General features: G+C 43.1%; 1 protein-coding gene across 1 annotated transcript; it reads left to right on the forward strand.

Moving 5' to 3' along the window:
• Nucleotides 1–842: 842 nt before the first annotated feature.
• Amd1 (adenosylmethionine decarboxylase 1) lies at nucleotides 843–19,275 on the forward strand. Its single transcript, XM_042679464.1, has 9 exons — nucleotides 843–1,282; nucleotides 11,037–11,123; nucleotides 13,358–13,484; nucleotides 14,734–14,836; nucleotides 15,990–16,032; nucleotides 16,132–16,276; nucleotides 16,493–16,585; nucleotides 16,700–16,855; nucleotides 17,111–19,275. Exons 1-9 carry the CDS (start codon nucleotides 1,173–1,175, stop codon nucleotides 17,249–17,251), a joined length of 1,005 nt encoding a protein of 334 aa, XP_042535398.1. The 5' UTR covers nucleotides 843–1,172; the 3' UTR covers nucleotides 17,252–19,275.
• Nucleotides 19,276–20,480: the final 1,205 nt, after the last annotated feature.

Raw genomic sequence — 20,480 nt, forward strand, 5'->3', positions numbered from 1 at the left:
AAAAATATGATCGAGTAGTCTGGGGTTGTATTTAACTAATCTAGTTTTGCAGATGATTGCCTACCCACAGTTGACCTAAGGGAGCCCAGTTTAGTTCGGTTGCTGGGTGGCCGCAGGGCTCAGCCAGCTCCGACCCGGGCCAGCCACACGGTGGGAGGTAGGTCGGGCAGGAGAGCTCCGAGGCTGGGCGCCACGTTGCTTTTCTCTTTTGAAATAAGGGAGACAACGCTTCTGGCTATTGTGTAAAACGGCGGAGAACTGCATTCACTCGCAAGTCAGATAAACCCTGAGAAGAATTAAAGCGCCTTCCAGTTCGACCCCCAGGCTACCCGAACGTCACGGACAAAAGTGGAGGTTTTTTTTTTTTTCCGGGGTGAAACACACTTCAGCTAATGGCCCAAGTGTCTCAGCAGTCCTGGGGTACAACTGCACCGAACCAAACCATCACGCCACCCCAGCACTGGCCCCCGCCCCCGCTGAGCTCGGCCAACACCTAAGGACGCACCCATGTGCTCTGCTGCTAGCCAGTTCTTTCAAGCAGCGCCCGTGCCGCCTTCCCCTACTCAGTTCCCGCTCTCCCCACCCACCAAGCATTCAGCCCCGGGTTCCCAGCCCGGCAGCACAGCGCCGTCTCCCGCTCGGGGGACAGCGATAGCTCTATCTGCAGAGCAGTGGGGAGTTCCCAGCACTCCCACAGCGGGCCCACCGCCAGCCAGCCGCCGCTCGCCGACCCGAGATGGACGGGTTCTTGAGCCTATGATGCGTGGGGGCGGGACGATTACGTCACTTCCTGGCTTACGAGGAACGAAGCGATATATAAGGTCGGAGCTCACGCAGCACACTCGCTTACACAGTATGGCCGGCGACATTAGCTAGCGCTCGCTCAACTCTCTCTAACGGGGAAGCAGCGGACTACAAGAGACTGAACAGTATCTGCCTCTATTTCCAACGGACTCACGTTCAACTTTCGCTCACACACACTCACACACACACACAGAAGCCGGGGAAATTTTATTAATCCTTTTTTTAAAAAAAGTTAATATAAAATTATAGCAAAAAAAAAAAAGGAACCTGAACTTTACTAACAGCTGGAACAATCCGCAGCGGCGGCGGGAGAAGATTTAATTTAGTTGATTTTCTGTGGTTGTTGGTTGTTCGCTAGTCTCACAGTGATGGAAGCTGCACATTTTTTCGAAGGGACCGAGAAGCTGCTGGAGGTTTGGTTCTCCAGGCAGCAGCCCGACGCTAACCAAGGATCTGGGGATCTTCGCACTATCCCAAGGTAGGTGCCGGGGACTCGGGCGCACCGACGTGGGCCTGAGGGTCGTCGCCGCTTGCCAGCCACCCGTCTCTGCTGGCTCCTGCTTCCCTCATCCTCCAGGTGGGGCCGCGTTCACGAGCGGCGAGAGGCGGCGTGTCTCGCGGGCGGGCGGGCGGCGGTGTCCGTGCGGGGCGGGGACCCGCTCCGGCCGTTGCCGGTTCGGCACTGCCCTGGGGGAGGGGAGGAGGCCGGCGCGACCGCGTGCTCAGGTAACGTCCCGGCCCGCGCGGCGGCGGGCGGCAGGCGGCCCGGCTGCGCGGGGCCAGTGCCACCCGACTTTCTTCCCTGGGTAGTTGGTGGTCAGGGCCTTGAAGTGAGGCGCAGGGTTCGGGGACCGCGCGGGTTTCCTGGGGGCAGGTGTGGCTTAGACGGGCACTAATTCGGGCGTGCCCGCCGAAGGGGAGGAGGGAAGGGAGCGAGGCGAGCCCGGAGCTGGCCGGCTTCGGGGCGCTGGCCGGCGGGGGGCCCTCCGGGCCCCGGCGGAGGGGCTGGCGAGCAGGCCTCCCGCCGCGGGCTCGGCGGCCGCGTGTGGCGCTTGGGCGGCGGGATTGGGCGGGAGGAGCCCGTGTCGCAGTGACTGGGCCCCACCGCCGCCCTAATGTGCTCTGCACCAAAGCGTTCTCCGAGCGGTAGGAGGACGGCGAGAACCCGGGGTCGGCCTCCGGGGCCATCGCGAACCGCGGAAGGCTGCACCTCTGTCTCCTGACCTTGGATTGTGTAACCTGTTACCCAGTCGATGGGATCCGGGAGAGCGCACAGGGAGGTGGTGGAGGGGGATGTTTGCCTTTCCTGCCTTGCCTGACCGGGTGGAGGCCTATCTGCCCCAGGACTTAATGCCTTAAGCTTGAGCAAAGGAATCTGGGGCCCCACTCGCCCCGCCGACGGTCACGCGGGAGAGCTTTCCGTGGTCTTGCTGTAGAAAGGAAGGCACAGATAAAAAGGCGGTCCCTGGGACGCCTAGGCCCCGGTGCCTGCCGGTGATCGCACCCTGTGGCCGCCTTCTTAGGCCCTGCTTGGGTTTTCGCGCACTTGGTGCGGCGACCATGGTGGTGTGGCGGAGGAACCGCCGCCGCCCGCTTCATTGAGAAGCGGCGACCAATGAGCTCCCGGGCCCCACCAAGAGCCTGGCCGCAGGGTGTGGGCCAATGGGCGTTTGAGGAATGTTGGGCTCGCGCTCGCAGCCGTCCCCTGACAAAAAGCAACTGGAGAACAGAATCCAGGCGGCCACGTGCTGGAGAGACTTCAAGGCATACTAGGAAACTCAGTTCCCATTAGTGTCTTGAACGCTTCCACTGTAGAAAAAAATTACCCTGGCCTCACTTTTCAAGCTTCCTGTGACAACTGAACTATCTCAAGTAAGCCCTCACTAGGTGTCAAGCCCAGTTTTCTTAAACCAGTTCCTACCAGGAACGGTTAGCTTTCTCCTCTAACTGTAGGGAGAGTATTAAGAGCAATCTCTTGTAGACTTCCATGTTTTGGTGCCATGTAGTGTAGACAGAGCTGCTTTAGATAAAGCAAGTTAGTCAAGTAATAGCTGAAGTTGCCATACAGTATGAGTTTAAGAAGGCCATTGGTAATCTCCATAAGAACATTTTTCAGTGACCAGTCAAGCAGAGATACACTGGTTAGGTTAGGTACTGAGTTTGTTTTGTGCTGAACTTCTTGAGCTTTTTTGCTCAAGACTGTTGCTCTGCTCCTTAAGCCACAGCTCCATTTCCAACTTTTTGGTGGTTTATTAGAGATAAAAGTCTTAAGGACTTTCCTGACTAGGCTAGCCTGCAGAGCTACGATTACAAGCATGAGTCGCTAGTACCCAGCAGTTTCTTGGTTAAAAAAAAAAAAACTGAGAAGTGCTAGATATAAAATTAGTGGTTTAGCAGGAGAGAATAAGCTGCAGGAATCTGGCCTGTGAGGCACTACATTGGTTTGGGGGATATTTTTTGGCAGTATTAAGAATTAAACCATATACCTCTTAAAGGACAGTGATGCATAATGAAATGGCTGTCGTGACCTCTGGTGCTGCAAAACTTGAGAATTCAGGGGCTGGGAAGGTGGCTCAGTGGTAGAGTGCTTGCCTTGGCATGCATGAGGCCCTGGGTTCGATTCCTCAGCACCACATAAGCAAAAAGAAAAAAAAAGCTGGAAGTGGCGCTGTGGCTCAAGTCATAGAGCACTAGCTTTGAGCTGAAGAGCTGAGGGACAGCGCCCAGGCCCCACGACCAGACCCAAAAACCAAAACAAAAAACTTGAGAATTCAAAAGGCTTTGTTGAATAGCAACTTTATGATTCAATTTACTCCATCTCTGAAATGGAAGTAGTAATGATACTACACTGAAGTAATAATTTTTATTAGTGGTTAAAATATAATTGACTTTTTTCCTTTGGTTCCTCTTTCCAGCCCCCCCCCCCCCTCCTGAGGGTACTGAGGCTTGAACTCAGGGCCTGGACACTGTCCTTTAGCCTTTTCTGATCAAGACTGACACTCTACTATATGAGCCACTTGCAGCTAGCTAGTAGTTGGAGATAGGAGTCTCATGGATTCAGAGGCATGAGCCATCAATCAGTGCCCAACTTGTAAGGGAAAGTCTTGACTGGAGTGGCTTGGGTTAGAATATTTAACAGTATGCTGGAGAAGAGCAGCATACTAAGCATTTCAAGATTAATAAAGGAATGAAAGTATGTTGATGGGATGGGAATGTAGCTCAGAAGAGTGCTTGTTCTAGATTCATCCTGGGCAACAACATGGAAGTATGTTGAATAAAGATCTGTAGCCAAGGCTGGGAAGGTAGAGTGCTTGAGGCCCTGGGTTCCATTCCTCAGCACCACACTTAAGCAGAAAACTGGAAGTTGCACTGTGGCTCAAGGGGTAGAGTGCTAGCTCTTGAGCTGAAGAGCTGAGGGACGGCGCCCAAACCCCACGACCGACCAAAAAAAGAAAACAACAAACTACTAGCCAGTAGAAATTGCAGCATTAGTGAGAAAGTCTAAGAGAAAATAAGAAATTTTGATGAAAATTGATGGCTTAATCTGACCATAAAATGCTTTTGGTCATAAAATTTTTAACAGACCTTGAGCTGTTCTTAGTAATGAAATGGGCTTATCTGGGAAAATCCAGTGGCAATGAAAAAGGATAAATGTTTTAGGAATAATAGAGGTGACTTGAGTTTCGTGAAAATAAGAAAATTACTGTAATGTAGCTTTCATTGGTGGAATAAATTTATTTTTAAGAGTTGCAAACAAGTCAGTGATTTGTACATTTCTTTCCTTTTGCTTAGTATCAGCTGCTCCCTCTTTTTTCTCATTCCTCCCTCCCATCAGCACCCTGGAGTTGCTTGGTTCACTTTCATCAATGTCCAGTGCAGCTGATGAGCCTCTTTTCACCTGCTTTCCACTGATTCTGTGCTCTGCGCCTACCTTCCCTTAGATGTGTATGTATATACACTATATATGAGGTAAAGAATATGACATCATCTCAAAACGATAGAACATTTAAATGAAGAGATCCTTTGCTTCCTTATCTTTGGAGTTCTTTTCAGTATTCCTATTAGATATTGTTATTCTTATCATGCATTACAAGTTTTCTGAATAAAAATACAATTTTTAGTGAAAGATTATAGCAGTTACAAAGATCACACCTCAGTATTAACATTCAACTCTTGCCTTATTTGGCTACATCATTGCAAAATATTGCAGTTACAGTCATTTAAGTGTAGGAATTTACAGTCATTGCCAAAAACCCTTTTAGTATAAATGTTTTGGAGTAGAATGCTTCCAGTTGAAGAAGTAAGCTTCATTGCATTCCTCACTACATTTGAACCAAACCAATCTACCCTTGATAAACACACATTAAGATTGGAAGTAATAATAATTAGAGACAATAGTAGTGACTATACTGAAAGACTTAGACCGACCTAATTTCTGGACAGTCGAGGCTTTTGCTCGGGAGTAACATGTTTTAGAAATAGCTGCCCCCAGGGCTGGGAAGGTGGCTCAGTGGTAGAGCACTTGCCTTGCATGCTTGAGGCCCTCAGCACCACATAAGCAAAAAGAAAAAAGCCAGAAGTGGCGCTGTGGCTCAAGTGGTAGAGCGCTAGCCTTGAGCTGAAGAGCTGAGGGACAGCGCCCAGGCCCAGAGTTCAGGCCCCATGACCAGACCTGAAAAGAAAAGAAATAGCTGCCACCTTGGCTAAGATTTGGTGGTGACCTGAGTACAGTAATGAGTCAGAAGCAGACCTCTCAGGCTGTGAGCCAAGATCAGAATTGGGTACTTCCATGTTAACTTTTAACATTGGCTGGTCAGTTGAACTATTGAACCACACTTTTTACTTTGGGAAGTGATGTATAATGTCATCTGAAAAGTTTTTAAATTCACATTTCCAGGCACCACTCTCAAAAAGTGTGATTCACCTGAATCTGGCAGTAGTAGGATCAATGGGGAATCTACATTTTTATCAACTGCTACGTATTGTTTGTTACTTTGTTCTTTAATAGTGCTAATTCTCAGGTCTGCTCAGTGGTAGAGGGCTCAATTCCTCAGCATCACATTAGCAGAAAAAGCTGGAAGCCATGCTGTGGCTCAAGTGGTAGAGCTCTATCCTTGAGATGAAGAAGAGCTGAAGGACAGAGTTCAGGCCTCACAACCAACACACAAAAAAAAGGCTTATTCTTTTTCTTGGCATTGGGATTGGGCACTGATTGCTCTTGCCTAAAGCAATATAATATATATATATATATATAATATACTATATGATTTAAGCTTTTAAAATTATGTTGTGTAATGCATTTTTAAAAATAATTTTTTTATTATTGAAGTGTTGTACTGAGGTGTTAGGTAAGATTCAAGAAAATTCAAAAGGCTAAAAAGATTAAAGAAAACTGGGTAAGTAGATAACTGTGCTGTACATGGGTATAAGATGTAGAAAATTCTGAAGCAGTTAAATTTCAGCGCAAATAGCACATTTTTCTGAGGAGTGAAATAAGCTACTTATAAATTTTATTGGAACTTATACACATAGTATCCATTGTTAACTGCCCTGCAAAACTGAAAGTTTTAATCTTTTACAAAAAGTTTTCTGACTCCTGTTTTGGAGGAAAGGTTTTACTGCCCTGTTCTCTGGTCACATATATCTGATTAGAATGTCATATCAGTCTACAAAATTATGGTGGAATTATTTTGTCACTTTGAGATCATTTGGCAATGCTTAGAAGCTAGCAGCACGTAGCAGTGGATAGAGGCCAAGGATGATGCCACACCTATACAAAGAGCAGAACAGTCACCCCAGTACAAAAAAATTACCTGGATTAGAATGTCAACACTGCTGTCATTCTTGTCTTGGGCGGCCAGCTGCTGATCGTTAACTTCTGTAATCTTAGCTACTTGGGAGGATCAGATCAATTTGAGGCTAGCCCAGGCATTAAAGCTCATGAGACTCCTTCTCAACCCACAACTGTGCAGTGGTGAGCACCTGTCTTCTTACACTATAAGGCTGAAATTGGGAGGATTACAGTTCCAGGCTAGCCTGGACAAGAAAAGTCCATGAGGCTCAAAGCTGGAACCTAAGACACAGTGGGACATCTGTCATCAAACAAACTACAGAAAGCCTAAAATAGGCAGATGGTAGTTCAGGCGCACCTACCTGGACAGAAAGCCAGGTGCCAGTGGCTCAAATGTGAAAGCATAGTTACCAAAGGGACTAAGATCTGAGACCACAGTTTCAAACCAGCCTGAGCAGAAATGTCCTGAGACTCATAACCTCCAATTAAACACCAAAAAGCCAGAAGTGCTGTGGCTCAGATGTCAGAGTGCTAGCCCTAAGCAAAATATCTCAGGGACACTCCTGAATTGAAGCCCTAAAACACACATACACACACACATATTCTCTCTCTCTCTCTCTCTCACACACACACACACAACCAGTAGACAGGCTGGAGGTATGGTTCAAGTGGTAGAGTGCCAGCTGAACAAGCAAATCAGACAAACACTGGTGGCCCATGTCTTTAATGGGAGGAGTCCTGGGGCTTGAACTTAGGGTCTGGGCACTGTCCCTCAGCTCTTTTGCTTGAGCACTTTACCACTTTGAGCCATAGCTCACTTCTGGTTTTTGAAAGGTATTTGAAGATAAAAGTCTCTTGGGGACTTTTCTGCCTGGGCTGGCTTTGAATGGGCAATCATCAGGTCTCAGCCTCCTGAGTAGCTAGGATTACATGTAAGGAGCCCACCAGCAAGAGGTTGGCTCATTACTCAGGAGACTGAGATTTTAAGGATGGTGATTTAAAGCCAGCCTATGTTAAAGGTTTTGTGACTCCATTTCCAAATAAACCACTGAAACTACAGTTAGGGGTGTGGCCTCAAGGTAGAGTGTCTAGCTGGCAAACTTGAGGCCAAGTACTTAAATCCTAGAGTGCTTGCTTTGCACGCATGAAGCCCTGGGTTCAGTCTTCGGTACCACATACACACAAGGCTGGAAGTACCTGCACTGTGGCTCAAGAGGCTTAAATGGGAATGACCTGAGTGTCCGAGAGTAATTTGGTACCTTTTTTTTTTCCCTGCTGAGGGGATAATAAGATTGGACCAAGATGGGGGGGAGGGGGGAGGCTGGGAAGGGAGGTGAAGGGTAAACAAAGGAGGAGGCTGCAATGCTTGGTAAGAAATGTATGCATTATCCTGACCATGTAATTGTAACCCCTCTGTACAGTATGTTCTCAAATAAAATAAAATAAAATTAAAAAAAAAAAAAAAAGATTGGACCAAGACAGAGAAAGTTCATTTTGCCAGAACAGTAAAGCTGGAGACAAGTCCAAGCCTTTAACTGAAGACAGCCAGATTCTTTTTATTATATTCTTAGGAATGATCCTAAGCTCTTTGCAATTATCTTTTTTTTTTTTCTTTTTTTTTTTTTTGTTGGTCATGAGGCTTGAACTCTTGGCTTGAGCACTGTCTCTAAACTCTTCAGCTCAAGGCCAGCACTTGAGCCTCAGTGCCACTTCCGTTTTTCTAGTGGTTTATTGGCAGTAAGAGTCTCACAAACTTTCCTGTCCAGGCTGACTTTGAACAGTGATCCTGGGATCTCAGCCTCCTGAGTCACTAGGATTACAGGCTACTGACACTGGGCTTTGCAATTATCTTGCAGGCCAGACTCCCCTCCCTCATCCTGTCCTAAAGACCTTGCAAGCTTCTGCCTATGTATGGTGTTAAGGAGCACCTCTTCCCAGCAATGTTACCTGGCCCAGGTTGAGTGTGAGGGCTTTGATATTCACCAACTGTGATTTACAACCTTTTCTATCCACAAAACTATTGTTTGAATTCCTGGGGGAAAAAATGGGGTCTAAAGGAAATGAATTTTGTAATGCTTATGAGGGCCAAATTAGAATTAATAGGAAAGACATCTGTATCATCTATAGTTACTAAAAATAACCAACATTTTTTTAAATGTAAGTACTCTGCCACTTAGGTAAAATAGGATTTACATATACCTGTGCATATCCTTCTGTGTACTTTATATGTGGTACTGAGGAATCAAACCCAGGGCTTCATGCATGCTAGGCAAGCATTCTACCACTAAGCCACATTCCCAGCACCCTGACTTTTTTTTTTATTATTGGTGGTGCTGACCACCAATAACAGAGGTCTTTTGCTCAAAACTAGTGCTTTAGGGGCTGGGAAGGTGGCTCAGTGGTAAAGCACTTGCCTTGCATGCTTGAGGCCCTGGGTTTGATTCCTAAGCACCCATAAGCAAAAAAAAAAAAAAAGCCGGAAGTGGCGCTGTGGCTCAAGTGGTAGAGCGCTAGCCTTGAGCTGAAGAGCTGAGGGACAGCCCCCAGGTTCAGAGTTCAGGCCCACGACCGGACCCAAAATAAAAAATGAAACAAAAAAAACTAGTGCTTTACCCCTTTGAGCCACATTTCCATTTGTTTTTTGAGGGGTTAGTTGGAGGTAATTATAGTTTTATGGATTTTCCTGCCCAGGCTGTCTTTGAACCATGATCCTCAGATCTCAGCCTTCTTACTGCTAAAAAAAGGAGTGAGTGATGGGGAAGGCTTTGTTGGTGTCTCAGTGGGTAGAGAATGTGTGCTACAATGAGAAGTCAGTTGGAATGACATTAACAGAGCATTGTAGATTCCAGTCAACTAAGCTGTAAAGAGAACACTGTGTTCTCCTTTATTTCTCAGAGGAGGAAAGTATAGGGATTTTCTGAGGCAGGTTTTTGGTACTCCAGCTATGCTGGCCTTGAATTCAATCCTTGTGTTTTCCTTATGTGTTACTTTTTGCATTAAAGGATAATTTGCTGGGCATTGGTGGCTCATGCCTGTAATTCTAGCTACTCAGGCTAGGATCTGAGGCCTCTTAGCTCTACCCCAAAAAGCAAGAGAAGTAGAACTGTGGCTCAAGTGGAAGGACCTTAGCCTTGAATTAAAAAAAGCTAACTGACAGTACCCAGGCCCTGAATTCAAGCCACAATACTAGCACAAAACTAAGCTAAAAATATTTGTGGAATTGGGATCTTAAACATTTGTATACATGGAGCTTAGTGTCAGAGGCAGAAGTTGGGAGGGGAGGAAAGAAAAACCCAAGACCGGGGCTGGGAAGGTGGCTCAGTGGTAGAGTGCTTGCCTTGCAATGCATGAGGCCCTGGGTTCGATTCCTCAGCACCACATAGGCAAAAAGAAAAAAGCTGGAAGTGGTGCTGTGGCTCAAGTGGTAGAGCGAAGAGCTGAAGAGCTGAGGGGCAGCGCCCAGGCCCAGAGTTCAGGCCCCACGACCGGACCCAAAAAAAAAAAAAAGAAAGAAAAACCCAAGACCTAATCAGTCAATACACTGGGCATGGTGGTGTGCCCCATGGTCCCTGCTAAGGGGGAAACTTCAGGTGAGAGGTAAGGAAGATTATTATGCTTTGTGTCTCTTAATTGCAACTCCTCCCCTTACCTGCGTGATGCCTTCAGAGGACTGTCAAAATCCATTTGCATCAATCTCCCAAGTACCTGGGGCTATAGATTGATGCATATGCTTTCATTTTCTTTTTAGATTTTTTCTCCTAAGAGAATTATTCTTTTGTTTTTAATTTAGGAAAACAAAAGCATGGTACCAGATGGTTACTGGTGAATCAGCCCTGTGATCCTAGCTACTCGGGAGGCTGAGACCTTGAAATTCAAAGACAGCCAAGGCAGAAAGGTCCATGAGCCACACCTCTAATTAACCAGCAAGAATCTTATGAGTGTTCATTTCAATGGGTTTTATTAAAAAAAAAAAATGAGGTTAAGAATCTGGGTTTGGCAAATGTATGTGGGTGTATTTTTTGTTTTGTGGTGCTAGGAATCACCCATTTCTTGACAAAATGCTAGGTGAGCATTCTACCAATGAATTACATCCCTAGGCCTTAATTTCTTTAATCAGTAATGGGACTTAATAATTTTCCTTGACTTGTGGACCTTTGAAGTGATTTTCCTTGACTTGTGGACCTTTGAATTGTCTCTCTAAGTGACTTGTTCACGTTTTATTATTTTTTAGTAATTTATAAATGCAAAATATAGTTTCCTTTGTCATAACAATATATCCATTTTCTGTTATGCTAATGCAGACTTTTGAAACAAACTAAATGTAAACATTGCTAGGAGAAGCTGGAACAGTGTGAAGAATGTGATCAGAAAAAAAACTAGAAAAATGTCATTTTTGTGAATATAGACAAGGGCTATTATTAATCTTATTTTTTGTTAATAGATCTGAATGGGATGTACTTTTGAAGGATGTGCAATGTTCAATCATAAGTGTGACAAAAACTGACAAGCAGGAAGCTTATGTACTCAGGTAAGTCCTATAAAGCAAATGTTAGCTGTCCAGTTCTGTCCTAAATCATAACTGTGTAAAATACCAAATCATTCCTCACAATCTTAATATTGTTACATAAAATAAAATGTTAATAGCTTGGAGGGTTTTATAGGTGTAAAGTTAGTTTATTCAATGAATGCTTTGTTTAGTCTATTGTGACAGGTCTTGCTTTGGATTAAACAACTTAAGGTCTCTACTTTTTATTAAGCTTGTGTTTGGCAAATATCAGAATGTTTACTTACTATGTGCCATGCTCTGGAGTGGTGAATAAAAACTAGCCCCAGGAATGGTTGAGATCTGAGGATCACATTTGGATCCAGCAGGAAAGAAGTCCATAAGACTCTTTTTTGTTGTTGTCAGTCATGAGGCTTGAACTCTGCCTGGGCACTGTCCCTTAACTCTTCAGCTCAAGGTGAGTGAGCGCTCTATTATTTGAGCCATAGCACCACTTCCAGTTTTCTGGTGGTTAACTAGAGATAAGAGTCTCACTGGCTTCCTGCCTGGGCTGGCCTTTGAACCAAGATCCTCAGATCTCAGCATCCTGAGTAGCTAGGATTACAGGCATGAGCCACCCACGCCTGGCCAAAACTAGCATTTCTTAACTACTAAAAGACCTAATGACATTGTGTGAGAGTAGGTGGGAAAGTATGTGCCTACTTTTATGCGACTATCTGATCCAAAAAAGATTTTCCTAGTTTTCTCCAATGCTACTATCCCTAGAATTTTGAGCAATACAAGAGGAAAGAGGCTACATAGAAGGACCTAACATACTTTATACCTAATTTAAGTCTTAGAACTTTTAACTCCCCCCCCCCCCTCCCCCCAGTCCTGGGGCTTGAATTCTGAGCTCTTAAGGCAAACACTCTACCACTTGAACCACAGCACCACTTCTAGTTTTCTGGTGGTTAACAGACTTTCCTCTCTGGGCTGGCTTTGTGTTTTGGTGATTCTAAGGTTTTAAAACCCCAGAGCCAGGCTGGGAAAGTAGCTCAGTGGTAGAGTTGTTCATGGATACATGAGGCCCTGAGTTTGATTCCTCAGCACTACATAAGCAGAAAAAGCCAGAAATGGCGCTGTGGCTCACATGGTAGAGTGCTAGCCTTGAGCTGAAGAGTGCCCAGGCTCAGTGTTCAAGCTCCACGGCCAACAAAAAGAAACAAAACAGGGGGGCTGGGAAGGTGGCTCAGTGGTAGAGCGCTTGCCTTGCAAGCCTGAGGCCCTGGGTTCGATTCCTCAGCACCACATAAGCAAAAAGAAAAAAGCCGGAAGTGGCGCTGTGGCTCAAGTGGTAGAGCGCTAGCCTTGAGCTGAAGAGCTGAGGGACAGTGCCCAGGCCCAGAGTTCAGGCCCCACGGCCGGACCCAAAAAAAAAAGAAACAAAACAGGGGCCTCACTGGGCAAATGCTCTACCATTTTCTACACCTGTGCCTAAGAAAATGACATTTAAGAAGTGGTAGCCAGCCGGGCGCTGGTGGCTCACACCTGTAATCTTAGCTACTCAGGAGGCTGAGATCTCAGGATCGCGGTTCAAAGCCAGCCCTGGCAGGAGAGACCGTGAGACTCCTATCTCCAATAAACCACCAGAAAACCGGAAGTGGCGCTGTAGCTCAAGTGGTAGAGCGCTCGCCTTGAGCTGAAGAGCTGAGGGACAGAGCCCAGGCCCAGAGTTCAAGCCCCATGGCCGACAAAAAAAAAGTGGTAGCCAGCTGGGCGCTGGCCGCTCATGCCTGTTATCCTAGCTACTCAGGAGGCTGAGATCTGAAGATCTCGGGTTCAAAGCCAGCCTGGGCAGGAAAGACTGTGAGACTCCTATCTCCAATAAACCACCAGAAAACTGGAAGTGGCGTTGTAGTTCAAGTAGTAGAGCACTCACCTTGAGCTGAAGAGCTGAGGGACAGCGCCCAAGCCTAGAGTTCAAGCCCTATGACCGACCAAAAAAAAGAAGTGGTAGTCAAACTCATGATGGCATGTGTCTGTTATTCTAATACAAAGGAAGCTGAAGCAGGATGATTACAAATTCCAAACCACCTAAAACTATGCATTGAGGCCTTTCTCCAAAAAATTGTAAATGATCGATTAATAGGTTTTAATTGCATAGCAAGATCCTTATAAATGATCAAACCAGAAATTATAAGTAATAATCCAATCATAGGTTAGTAGTTTCTTCAGTACTGCATAAATATTGCAATAATCTGGTGATTTTTCAATTACAGTGAGAGTAGCATGTTTGTCTCCAAGAGACGTTTCATTTTGAAGACATGTGGTACCACCCTCTTGCTGAAAGCACTGGTTCCCCTGTTGAAGCTTGCTAGGGATTACAGTGGGTTCGACTCAATTCAAGTAAGTAATTAAAGACATTAATTTAAGTCTTACTTGAAGGGACAAAACTGGTAGTACTATAAGTTTATATACTTAGTACTTTGGTTATAATGCATAAGGGGTGGATCAAGCAGTAGAACAGCAGCCCTAAGCAAGAAAGCTGAATGAGAGTTCAAGGTTCTTAGTTTAAGCCCTGGTACTGGCGCACACACACACACGTGCGTGCACACACTCCCCTCCCTCCAATATGGTCACCACAGGAGAAAGAAAGATTCAGTCTGTTAGTGAAGAACAGCAGAAAACATAGAGGGAGTAGAGAATGAAGAAAATGGTCACTATAGTGAAGAAATGCAGTTCAAAGCCAGTCCCAGCAAGAAAGTCCATGAGACTCTTATCTCCGATACAAACCCAGGAAAAACCGGAAGTAGTGCTGTGGCTCAAGCAGTAGAGCATTTGCCTTCAGCTGAAGAAATCAGGGACAAGGCTGGGAAGGTGGCTCAGTGGTAGAGCGCTTGCCTTGCATGCCTGAGGCCCTGAGTTCGATTCCTCAGCACCATATAAGCAAAAAGAAAAAAGCCGGAAGTGGCGCTGTGGCTCAAGTGGTACAGCGCTAGCCTTGAGCTGAAGAGCTGAGGGACAGCGCCCAAGGCCAGAGTTCAGGCCCCACCACCAGACAAAAAAAAAGAAAGAAAAGAAAAAAAGAACTCAGGGACAGCCCAAGGCCCAGAGTTCAAGCCCCACCACCAACTAAAATAAACAAACTGGCTGGGAAGGTGGCTTAGTGGTAGAGCGCTTGCCTTGCATGCATGAAGCCCTGGGTTCGATTCCTCAGCACCACATAAGCAAAAAGAAAAAAGCCAGAAGTGGCTCTGTGGCTCAAGTAGAGTACTAGCCTTGAGCAAAAAAACAAAAGTCTTAAGGACAGTACCCAGACCTTATTCAAGCCCTAAATAGACATTAGGAACTAATACAGTTTTGCTATTTTATTGTTTCCATTGCTGGTGATTGAACTCAGGTTACTGGGCATGCTGGGCATGTATTCCACCACTGAGTTACAACCCAGCACTATCAATGCAGTTTTTATTTTTACTTCTTAAATTGAGTCAATGACTTTAAAACTAGACATGTGTAAGTGGGTGCCAAATAAGAGCTTTAGGAAAAGTATTTGTAGAGTTTTAATTTTGCTGACTTAATATTTGGAAAATTGCTGATTAATTTAGAAACAATTCTTTAAAATAATTCTCTTTCTCCCTCCTTCCCCCTTTTAAAGAGCTTCTTTTATTCTCGTAAGAATTTCATGAAGCCGTCTCACCAAGGATACCCACACCGGAATTTCCAGGAAGAAATAGAGTTTCTTAATGCAATTTTCCCAAGTAAGTTTAGAAAGAATTTAAACATAACTTTCTCCCTCTTTAAAGGTCCACCACAAGATTTTAAGATAATGAGATCATCTGTATGTAAATGTAGCATAATATGCACTCTTCTGTACTTTATCAAATTATATTTGCCTGGAGTTTACCATATAATAATTAATCTTTATAATATTTCATAGAATTCAAAATATGCAAGAGTTAATTAAAATATTAGATGACTTACTTAAAATGAGCGAATAGTTTGTTACAAATCATGTTCTGTCTGCACATGGCCCTTGTAAAAATAATGGTGCATCTCATATTAGTACTGTAGAAAATAGACTGAAGGAGAATATCATGAAGGCTGAGGCAAGATTTCTTGAGCCTGAGAGGCTGGCATATGCAACATAGCAAGACCTTTGTTCCTAAAAACAGGAAAAGACAAAGTCAGAATTGAATGCCTGCCATTTTTTGCCTTGTTTTGTTTTTAAAAGTGCCAAGGCATTTATATCTAAGTCAGTGGTTCTTAACAGTATAAAGAAGGATACATTTCTTCCCAGAAGTATGCCCAGTGGCTTCATAATTAATCTCTGCTATTAAACGCTGGTCCCGGCATTTTTATTATTATTTTGATAGTCCTGGGGCTTAATGAACTCTGGGCCTGGGCAATGTCCCTGAGATGCTTTTGCCCAAGGCTAGCACTTTACCACTTGAGCCACAATACCACTTCCGGCTTTTTCTGTTTGGTGCTATATTAAATCCAGGGCTTCATATGTGCTAGGCAAGCACTCTACCACTAAGCCACATTCCTAGCCCCTATTCTATTCTTCCAACAGTATGGGAAGGAAGTTGACATACAATGACTTAGATAAGTGAATAGCCTAAAGTTGAACTTCCAATTCCTGTGGGAGATGGAAGAGTGTAGACCTTCATTTATCAGCTGTTTAGGCCAGCCTATTAGTGGAAACAAAATCTGTCTCAGTGACAGCCTTCAGAAGAAAAAACTTTTTAGTCTAAGGTGGTGGTCATACCCAGCTTGGAATTCAGTTTTCCTTCACTGATATCATACGTAGCAAGCATATAGTATAATACACTCAAGCTTATTGGGTAGGTGATAACAAGCCATCTCATTATGAGTTTATTGTATTTATTTTACATTATGTTCACTCAACAGATGGAGCAGCATATTGTATGGGACGGATGAATTCTGACTGTTGGTATGTTTACTAAAATTTGGTGGATATTTTTGTTGTCCACTTAAGATCTACTTTAAGTTGTCAATTATTACTTATATAAACCTCTTAACTTTTATATAGGTACTTGTATACTTTGGATTTCCCAGAGAGTCGGGTAATCAGTCAGCCAGATCAAACCCTGGAAATTTTGATGAGTGAGCTTGACCCAGCAGTTATGGACCAGTTCTACATGAAAGATGGTGTTACTGCAAAGGATGTCACTCGTGTAAGCCCGTTCAAGAAAATATTCTATTGTTTTAGAAAAATTGGAGATTAAGCCTATGAGATTTTTTTGCCTGGCTGGCTTCGAACCCAAATCTTCAGATTTTCAGCTTCCTGAATAGCTAGAATTATATAGTACCCAGCTTAGAACTATATTTTTGTTTGTTACATTTTTTTTTTAAAGTTTATGTTTAATTCCATGTTTATTCTCTTTTCCCAGGAGAGTGGAATTCGTGACCTGATACCAGGTTCTGTCATTGATGCCACACTGTTCAATCCTTGTGGGTATTCAATGAATGGAATGAAATCAGATGTAAGTAAAGTAATTATAGCTCGTTTCAGTTGTGTGTGTGTGTGTGTGTGTGTGATTTTCAGTCTTGGGGTGTGTGTTTAACTTCCATTGCTAACATAACATTGTTTCTTTAAGGGAACTTATTGGACTATTCACATCACTCCAGAACCAGAATTTTCTTATGTTAGCTTTGAAACGAACTTAAGTCAGACCTCCTATGACGACCTGATCAGGAAAGTTGTGGAAGTCTTCAAGCCAGGAAAATTTGTGACCACCTTGTTTGTTAATCAGGTAATTTAATTCCTCAAAACCTTGTATGTAATTAGGCAGGCAGGTGTTCTGCATTTAAGCTATATTCTTAACCCAGGTCATTTGATGCTTACTGACAAAGTGAGGATTGTGAAGCCTATCTAACACAAAATATATGGAAAGGTTACACACATGATAGTCCTTCAATCACATTAAAAAGAAGGCTATTCTGTAACTGTTTTGTTTGAAAATACTCTGTAAATTGGAAGCACTAATTTTTTCCCCCCATTTTTCTAGAGTTCTAAATGTCGCACAGTGCTTTCTTCGCCTCAGAAGATTGAAGGCTTCAAACGTCTTGATTGCCAGAGTGCTATGTTCAATGATTATAATTTCGTTTTTACCAGTTTTGCTAAGAAGCAGCAACAACAGCAGAGTTGATTAAGAAAAATGAAGAAAAAACGCAAAAAAAGACAACACATAGATGGTGGTGGCTGCTTTCTAGATGTTGATACCGGGGGTCATGCGTTCCATACCCACCACCTTGTAGTTGCAGAAAGCCCTAGATGTAATGATAGTGTAATCATTTTGAAGTGTATGCATTATTATATCAAGGAGTTAGATATCTTGCATGAATGCTCTCTTCTGTGTTTAGGTATTCTATGCCACTCTTGCTGTGAAATTGAAGTGCATGTAGAACATAACTTTTACTATAAGAAACTTTACAACACTTGTGAAAACAATTCAATTTGGTTTATGCACAGTGTAATATTTCTGCAGGTATCATCCAAAATTCCCCACAGACAAGGCTTTCGTCCTCATTAGGTGTTGGCCTCAGCCTAACCATCTGGGACTGTTCTTTAAATTGCTGCCAGAATTTTACATCCAGTTACCTCCACTTTCTAGAACGTATTCTCTACTAATGTTACTGAAACCAGTTTCTACTTCATACAGATGTTTTTTGCAACAGCAGTTAAAATTTTTCTTCCACAAGTTGGATCCTCGTAGAATGATTCTAGTTAAATCTTTTTGTGTGTATTACTATTTTAATCATTGTTCTTGCATTTGTAGTCTTGTAATTGGTGTCTTCCCTCACCATGGTGTCTTCTCCCTCTGCCCCTCAAATAAAGCAATACACTGTTACACTGTGGGTTTATATACGAATCTCATACCCTAGGTGAGGAAGCAGGGAGATGATCCCTGAGTTTAATTTTCTTTCAAGGGTGTCAGAATTTTGCCTCCTTTATTGGCATGGTCTCTTTTAAAAAGTAGCAAAGTTGAATGTATCCAAAATCTTTTGAATCATTTCCAGCAAGAACCCATAGAGAATTACAGATTTTCAGAGTACGCCGTAAATAATCCAACTATGTTCTACTCTTGAGTAAATTGGATTAGCTTCTAATGGAATATACTAACTTGTCCTAAGTAGTGGTATAAAAGAACTTATCACTGAGTATGTAAGCGGGTACATAGCATAAAGGTTATCTGTTCAGTTTGGATCATTTACCTTATACTTTGAGCAGCTATTGCCACTAAGTTTCATTAATAATCTGTACTATCCACTTGTTCAGAGCAGAATCAGTGGCTTTTTCATCTTGTGGCTTAAAGTTCTGTGGTTTTGTGATGCACATGAGAGGTTGATTCTTCCTGTTCCTGTATGGTCTTTTTACCATGGCAGTCACAGGACGAATAATGTCCAGAATGAGAACTGTCAAGTTAATTCAGACAACTGCGTGGCAGGATTTTTGAATGGATTAAAAACATAATCAAATTTCACAAATACTCAACGGAAAATGACCAGAAATGTAGGCTTTCAAGAGTTGGCATCTTTTAGCTATATTTGCAAAAACTATGGTAATCAAGCAACTGAGAGAAGAGCAAAATTTAACTAAATTTCATATTTATTGTCCTCACAATATTTTCTTGATAATTTCTGGGTTGATGCAGTGATGTTTTGTTCCTTCTGTATTTATAAATGAAACACCTTTTGTTAGTGTTTCTAAACAATACCTACTTGGTTTGAGATCAAGTGGTTGGAACACTGTTTTGACTTTTATTTTAAGCATGCTGTTGATTGAACATTTAATTGAAGCTTTCAATTAGCTTTATCAGTTTGATTCTTACTGAGCACAGCACCTAATGTTTAGACTTGCTCTGTTGGGAGGATTTTGTTCTTGAACAGTATCCCAGTAGATTTTGATGACATTTTTGGCTTGAGGTCAGGTTTTTCTTTTCCTAACATAATTAAGAGTTCTAATGTTGAAAACTTGCACAAGTTTATGTGGAACAAAGCCTAGAAAATGAGAACTGTAGATTGAATAGAAATCTATCCTAGCATGGTAGAGGAGGGAAAATTTTGGTGCCATAATTTCTCTCTTCATTGGTGTTGGACTTTAATCAGTTGAAATGTATTTCTGTACCACAATGTAAGCTTCAATAAAAGTTTGCTTAATTAATTGTCTAGACACATTGAGAAAGTTTTGTCTTGTATGTCTGACCAAATACCATAGAGAAATCAAAAGTTTGGAGGAAGATTCTAGCCTCTAAACCTGGCTCTTTATAAAGGAAGGAGAATTGCATTTATGGTGATTTTATTAAACTAGAACAAACTTGTAAGTATCTTTCACCACGCCTGTACCATACATACCATGATTTGTGGAATGTGAGGTGCTAGAAATTGAAGCCTAGGACCTTGTGTATCTTCCATTTTGCTATACCCCAGGCTTGGTTATTTTCTTGAATTGGCAAATTTTCATTCCTCCAAGTAAGCTAAAATATATATTTGGCAAAATTTCATTTAAAAAAGTCTGACAGCCTTTCAAGAGTATACCCATGTACCCAGCTACCCGGGGTTGAGGCAAGACATTCTAATTCTAGTCCAGTCTGAGCACTTTTTCTCCTGTACTCCCAACACCAGTATTTTGTTGCTATTTGTTTTTTGAAATAGTTTCACTGCAGTACATTCTGACCTATAGCTGGTGATCCTACCTTGGCCTGCCAAGTAGAAGGATTATGTTCCAGAATGGTTGAGTAAAAATTACAAGACTCAAGGAAATAAAGCATCAGGGAGGAATATAGAAGGAAGCAAATAGGAACTGTTTAATGATGGCTCACACCTGTAATCTTAACCATTCAGGAAGCAGATCTAAGGATTGAGGTCCAGAGTTAGCCCTAACAGGAAGTACAGAAGATTCTTCAGTTAACCGGGAAGAAGCTGTAAGTGGAGCTTGTGGCTCAAGTGGTAGCATGCTATTGAGCTGAGAAAGCCAAGGCATAGTCCCTAGGCTCCCAGTTCAAGCCACAAGTTAAGATTTTTGGGAATGAGTTTACAGAAAAGTAAACCTAAGTTGCAACATTAACAAAATGCATGCATCTGCTCTTGTGTCTACACAATAGAGAACCAATATAACTGGCATTTATAAACAAAATGGAAGTATTTGGGGTTTGGGCTATTAAAACTCTGAGGCTATCAAAGTTCTTTTGATAAGTGTTTTTAAAACTTGCCTAAGTTTCATTCCAGATAATAAGCTCAAGGGGTTTTTGCTTTCCCATAGAATTTAACCCAATGGCAACTTGGACTGTAGTTTAAATCTGAACTGATGGACTCCATCCCCAACAACATTGGGTGATAAAATTCAGTCAGTAGAGTGAAGATACCTAGTTAGAAATT

Source organism: Dipodomys spectabilis, unplaced genomic scaffold (assembly GCF_019054845.1).
Source record: "Dipodomys spectabilis isolate Male_0828 unplaced genomic scaffold, ASM1905484v1 ptg000001l, whole genome shotgun sequence".
In the NCBI taxonomy this organism is placed as follows: domain Eukaryota; kingdom Metazoa; phylum Chordata; class Mammalia; order Rodentia; family Heteromyidae; genus Dipodomys; species Dipodomys spectabilis.